The sequence below is a fragment of the Trichoderma camerunense genome (assembly GCF_050948025.1).
Source record: "Trichoderma camerunense strain CBS 138272 chromosome Unknown V8C40scaffold_13, whole genome shotgun sequence".
NCBI lineage: Eukaryota > Fungi > Ascomycota > Sordariomycetes > Hypocreales > Hypocreaceae > Trichoderma > Trichoderma camerunense.
Window position 1 is genome coordinate 311081 of NW_028145357.1, and position 5901 is coordinate 316981.

The 5901-nt window shown below is 50.5% G+C and overlaps 2 protein-coding genes and 1 non-coding gene across 3 annotated transcripts; all 3 read right to left on the reverse strand.

Annotated features, from left to right (window-relative positions):
• On the reverse strand, positions 1 to 1827 carry V8C40DRAFT_250131 (uncharacterized protein). The gene has a single exon (XM_083216895.1). It carries the CDS (start codon positions 1687 to 1689, stop codon positions 280 to 282), a length of 1410 nt encoding a protein of 469 aa, XP_083071136.1. The 5' UTR covers positions 1690 to 1827; the 3' UTR covers positions 1 to 279.
• Positions 1828 to 2188: 361 nt separating this feature from the next.
• Positions 2189 to 2297, reverse strand: V8C40DRAFT_t148. Its single transcript has one exon. It is a non-coding gene; the product is annotated as a tRNA-Met (tRNA).
• Positions 2272 to 4789, reverse strand: V8C40DRAFT_52424 (1,3-beta-glucanosyltransferase GAS1). The gene is made up of 4 exons (XM_083223078.1): positions 4608 to 4789; positions 3675 to 4509; positions 2436 to 3621; positions 2272 to 2381 (listed from the first exon to the last, which is right to left on the reverse strand). Exons 1-3 carry the CDS (start codon positions 4689 to 4691, stop codon positions 2915 to 2917), a joined length of 1626 nt encoding a protein of 541 aa, XP_083071137.1. The 5' UTR covers positions 4692 to 4789; the 3' UTR covers positions 2272 to 2381; positions 2436 to 2914.
• Between the last annotated feature and the right edge of the window lie 1112 nt (positions 4790 to 5901).

Here is a 5901-nt window from a genome sequence, read left to right on the forward strand (position 1 = left end):
CCCAATTCAACCAATGATAGTGTCCTCTGTGCTGTAACTCTTCTCTATACTTCGGCTTGAGGTGGAAAAAATTACCAGTTGTAGCCCATCTCTAGATACAGTGTTTACTTATCTAGGGCAGTGGCCATATCAAAAGTCTCCAGGTCCATTTCTACCTAGGAGAGCGCCATTAGATCATTCTAGATTTGCCGCAAGTTTGTACCGTTTGTCGTCATTACCCTGACGCTTGAGCACTCTATAGCGCTGAACATTTCGACCCTCGAAATCTCTCCAATCCATCTAAACATCCCCTCCGTGAACCAACTTCCCCCTGACATACACCTGTGCAATATTCCGATCATCCCCCGTCATGACAAACTTTTCCAGCATCCTCTCCACCGAATCACTCTCTTCATCCAAAGGCACATTAACCCCCTCTCGCCCATCCCGCATATCAATCACCAACGCGTCAAATTCCATCCCAACAGCAAATCCACCAACCTGTTCTTCGAAACCCACGACTTTAGCGCCTCCTTTGGTAGCCATGTAAAACACCTCCTCCCAACTCAGTGTTTCTCCTCCACTGCCTTCTTTGCTAACTTCTTCATTCTTCTCCGATGCGAATTTAGGATACAGCGCCTCTCTCGCATACGAAGTGATGAGAGAATGCCTCATCGCATTCAACATGCTCGAGCTATATCCACCACCTGAATCCGTTCCCAGCCCGACATTAATCCCCTTCCTGAGAAACTCTTTGATAGGAGCAGCCATGAAGCCTCCTCCGACGGTCATATTGGCGGTAGGACAATGAGCGACGCCACATCCCAAGTCTTGCAGCTTGTTGATCTCATATGGCGTCATAATGGTGCAGTGCGCAAGAATGCTCCGCGGTGTGAGAAGTCCAAACGAAGAATACAAGTCAGCTTCGTTGCTAAATTCCGGAAAGAGAGATAACGTAGCGTTGATTTCCTGCGCAGCCTCGTTGAAATGCGTCTGGATTGCCAGAGAAGGATCTTCGTCCGCCATTTCTCCTAGCGCCTTCAGGAGCTGTGCCGTACATGATATTGCGAAACGAGGCGTCAGTACAGGTTTAACGAGAGAGCCCTCTGGATCAATAGTTCGAATATGCTGAATACAAGCTTTCGTCGCAGAAATAGACTCCTCAGCAGAAGTCTCGCAGTAAAACGACGGTGAGTTTCGATCCATGTTGCATTTCCCTATCAGAGCCCTCTGACCTCCCTTCAAGCAAGTCGATGCCAACACGCGAGTTGCCTCCCCATGAAGCGAGCCATAGTACGAAGCCGTCGTGACGCCTTGCCTAAGCATCCCCCGAACGAGCTTTTCATAGACTTTTTCCGCATGGGACGCATCTTCAAATTTGGCTTCGTTGGGAAAAGTTATGCCGTCGAGCCAGTCTAGGATGTGCATTCCCTGGCCGAGGCCTCGCTGCATCCATTGTGGCGCGTGGTTGTGCGTGTCGACGAAGCCTGGGATGAGGAATTGGCCGTGGGAGAGTTTGGTGAGAGGAATATTCTCGTTGTTTTGCTCAGCGAGGATATTGGAGATGTTAGATTGGGGGACGTTGGGTTGGAGAGTGAGGATAGTGCCGGAAGAGGAGACGGTGATGAGGGCGTCGGGGATGACCTGGAGCTGAGTGGGAGAGAGGGAGTGGATCAGTGTTGCGTGGATTGCCTTGGAGGGTTCCGTCATGATGAATCTTAATTGTGATATCAAGGGAATCTATAATAGTAGTATTGAAGCCGCTGTTGATGATTAATTCCAGTTGTAGATGTAGACAGGCGAGATGACGTTGAGATCAATGTACCACAGGAAGCCGAAGCGGGGCCGTGATCCTTTGATCCAAACTTATCATTCCAAGGCGGGGGCTGACTTGGTTCCTTATCAAACAAAATGTCTTACATTTGCTATTGTTACAGCTGTCTCTTATCGTGATATTTGTTACCAACTGATTCTCTAAAGTTACATGCAAATACAGAGCAATTGGTATAATGCATCCGTTATACTCATTGATCCCCCCAGACAACAGTCATTAAGCTCTACATCCATCACACATAAGATTCTCATTTACATACAACAACCATCAAAACCAACCGCCCAAAAAGAGACCTCATCCCCCAACTCCTCAAAAACAACCAATCCCCAAACCCACACGGAGCATCAGAATAATGGAGGAAAATGCCAAAAAGAATGTCCTCAGTGAGGCTCGAACTCACGACCTTCAGATGGCCCAAACTAATGTTTAGATCATATCGAAATTAATATGAGACTGACGCGCTAGCCAACTGCGCCATGAAGACTCTTTGATGTCCTGCCGACCCACATGACTGGATCATATGGGCTTCACTCCCGGACTTACGAAAATCGCCACCGAAATGAAATATCTAGACACGATAATTTGAACAATGTTCTCAAAACCAAGATTCAAAGTTACATACGTGGACACGAAACCATTCCCACAAACACTGGCATCGTAATTCTCAATTCTTAGAAGGTCCTGTATAGAACATCACGACGACCCCGCACAAGAGGGAGGGCATCTCAAAACGAATATATACAAGTTCAGAAAGAAGCAAAAAAGGGTAAAAAGGAAGTCAAAAAGAAGCAAGAAGGTGAAAAAGAAGTCAAAAAGAAGCAAAAGATAAAAAGGTATTTAAAAAAGAAGAAAATTTTCAAAGTATTGTAGAATCGTAAAAGTCAATACTGCTACCGTTCTAATAGCCAAAAAAACAAAAAGTTGCGGACACGCAACACCAATGATGCCTTGTATATCAAAAACAAAAAGTTTGCCATACAAATCCTGGATCCAAAGATACATGAAAAAAAACGACGATAATTATTTCACTTTCCTATAAACCTCCAAATCTACATACACAATCCCACTGTAAAAAATTCCAAAAGCCTCCTTTTTTTAAATTTACAGGGCAATCATGGCACCGCCGGCAAGCATGGCGACACCCATGTACAGGGCGACGGACAGCTCACCAATGCTCAGGAGAGAGGCACTGGGGCGGCCGGCAACAGCGGCGCTCTTGCTGGTAGCAGCGCTCTTGTCGCCAGTAGAGGTGGAACCGGAGCCAACGGGGGAGGTGGCGGTGGCAGCAGCCTTGTTGATGGCGCTGGCAGAGGCGAGAGCGGCAGAGCAAGAAGAAGCAGGCTTGGCGCTGACAACCTGGGCCTGGCCGTTGAAGTCACAGGCGCTGCTGGACTTCTGCTGGGAGTTGTAGTAGGCGTCGAGGACGTAGTCAAGCTTGGCACCGTCGTCGCACATGCTGTAGGCACCGTAGACACCAGTGGAAGCATCACCGTTGATACCGGCGCAGACGGCAGGAGACTTGCCGCAGATGAAGCCAAAGATGTCACCGAAGTCGTCAGAGGAGAGATTGTCGGCACGGACGCAAGACAGGGAGGTCTGCATGCAAGAGCAAAGGCCAGAGTCAGGGGTAGGGGGAAGGTCGTTGATGGCCTGCCAGTCATCGGTCAGAGCAGGGCAGCTGGCGGGCTTGTTGGTGGGCTTGTAGTCGCTGGAGTCAACACCCTTGGGGTCGGCCTTGGTAACCTGAGACTGGAGAGCGCTGAAGTCCTTGAGCTTGGTAACCTGGTTGTTCTTGACGGAGACGAGACCTGAAATCATGTTAGTCATGCGATATTAAGCCATCTTGAGGGGAAAAACTCACCGTAGTCGTTGGCCTCCTCGAAGAACATGTAGACGATACCACCGCTGAAAACCTCAGTCATGGTGTCAGAGTACAGAGCAGCAGTCTCCTGGAAGATACGGTTGGCAGCACCATCGGGCAGGTTGCAGCCGTACTCGGCGAAGAAGACGGGGACGGAGTAGTTGGAGAAGAAGGTGGTCTGCTCGTCGTATCCGGACTTTTGCATGGAGCTCTGGCCACACCAAGAGTAGATGTTGTAGCCCCAGAAGTCGATGGCGGAGTCCTGCTCGCCGCAGTTGAAGTAGTCGGCAATCTCAGCACGGATGTCGACGTCGTCGTTGGCGGCGTAGCCAACACCCTGCCAGCGGTAGTTCTTGGACTTGATGTAGGCCTTGGTGTCACGGACAGCGGCCTTGACGTAGGCAGAGGCGCCGGTGTTGTTCTTGGCGTTGGAGACCTCGTTACCGGCAAAGTAGCCAATCACGTTGGAGTACTGGGACATCTCGTCGACGACGGCCTTGTAGCGGGCGAAGAGGTCGGTGTTCCAGCTGGGGGTGTCACGGTTGATGGACAGGGAAGGCTCTCCCAGGTCGGAGAAGACGTAGATGCCGGCATCGTTGAGGAGCTTCATGCAGGCGGAGTGATCGGCCGTGGCGTCAATGGCGTAGGTACGGATCACGTTGGTGCCCAGCTGCTGGAGCAGAGGAATGTCACGCTTGCAGTTGGCCTCGCTGGAGAGAGGGTCGATGAAGGTCGAGTTGCCAGAGGTGGTGGTTCCGGCCTGGCCGACATCCTGCTGGTACGCAACACCCTTGATGAAGAACTGGGTGCCGTTGGGGTAGAAGAACTTGGAGCCCTATTTTTTGGAACATCGACAATCGACGATTAGCGGTTGATCTTTGGAGTTGGCGAGTTGAAGATCTGGAGAAGGAAAAGTGGAAAGTGGCTGCTCACCTTGGCGGTAATGGACGGCAGATCAGCAGAGAGGGCGCTGCCAGCCAGGGCGAGCATAGAGACGGAGAGCTTGGACAAGCTCATTTTGACGATTCTTGATGGTTTTGAAATGCGATATTTGCGTTGTTTCTAACGATTGGAAGTGCTGAAGAGCAACAAGGGAGTGGTTAGAAAGGTAAAAAGTTGATGTGGTTGGTGAAGCACCGAAATGATTGTTGTTTCTAAAGAGTGTCTGAAAGGCCAACTGTACGAGGCGGCCACCCTCAAAAATGATGAATTAGCTACAGAATCAAAAGAAAGATGCGAAAAAGAGATCTGAACCGTTCAAACGGCGCCATGGAGCAGGCGGCGGGTGTTTTGTTGTCGCGCCAGGAGAGTCGGAGGATCCAGGGCAAGGGGAAATTAGATGCGACAGAACAAGGGTCACCCCTGGCTAGCAGGCCTAGGCAAGGTACCCGAGCGCCTACCTGCCCTGAAGCCATCAGTGGATGATCCATTTGCTGCACATTGGCCACCTGCAATGCGCTACTGAGGACTAATGGGAGGCGCAGTTGAGGAGACTTGGAAGCTTGTTTTGGGCAGATCAGGGCCAATGGCGGCTCCGTTCAGGGGGTCCGCGACCCCAGATCCCCTGTCACAGGACCCCCGGCCTGCATTTGGACGGTGCGAGCGAGCGAATTAGAAGCTCGAGTCGCCACCGTTGCCTGTGCCGTCGTTTCTTAGCAAAATATCACACACGAGCCGCCTTATTTTCGCTAATTCTTGTTAAGAAGCAACCCTACACGAGCCTTCTCGAAGCTCAATTCCTGCACTGTGTGCCATCAGGTGTAGGAAAGGTGTGGACCCCAGCTCGCTCTGGTGAGAAAATACGGAAAGGGGGCTTTCGAAATGCGACTAAAGAGATGCTCTCTCCACAGGCGTATTTCCCCTGACTACTGTACATACAGCCCGACAATGCGAGGCGAGGCGAGGCACGTTACAGGTCCCGTCTGGGCGAAATGAAGCAATAAAGTGACATTTGACTGCTCGCAGAATGATCTTCACGCTCGCGGTCCTTGCATATTCTGGGCGACTGCGTTCCAAATTAGCATGGAAATGAAGCTCTCGGGGTTCCTAGTGCTTGGCACATGGTTTTGCTTGTCGAGGCACTATTTTTTCTACATTTCTTGTTACGAATACAATGAGAATGCGTGGTGATTTGATTCAGCCGTTCTTTTACGAGGTACTTGGCATTTGCTTGGTTTTTGCTTGGTATCATTTACAGCCCTCTCCCTTTTTCCCTCGGGTGACGCGT

Excerpts from the sequence above, each read along its gene's own strand:
- V8C40DRAFT_250131 (XM_083216895.1), bottom strand. The coding sequence starts at position 1,689 with ATGACGGAACCCTCCAAGGCAATCCACGCAACACTGATCCACTCCCTC.
- V8C40DRAFT_52424 (XM_083223078.1), bottom strand. The coding sequence starts at position 4,691 with ATGAGCTTGTCCAAGCTCTCCGTCTCTATGCTCGCCCTGGCTGGCAGC. Across the intron at positions 4,510-4,607 it reads TGCCGTCCATTACCGCCAAG|GGCTCCAAGTTCTTCTACCC; the intron begins GTGAGCAGCCAC and ends TCCAAAAAATAG. Across the intron at positions 3,622-3,674 it reads CGAGGAGGCCAACGACTACG|GTCTCGTCTCCGTCAAGAAC; the intron begins GTGAGTTTTTCC and ends ACATGATTTCAG.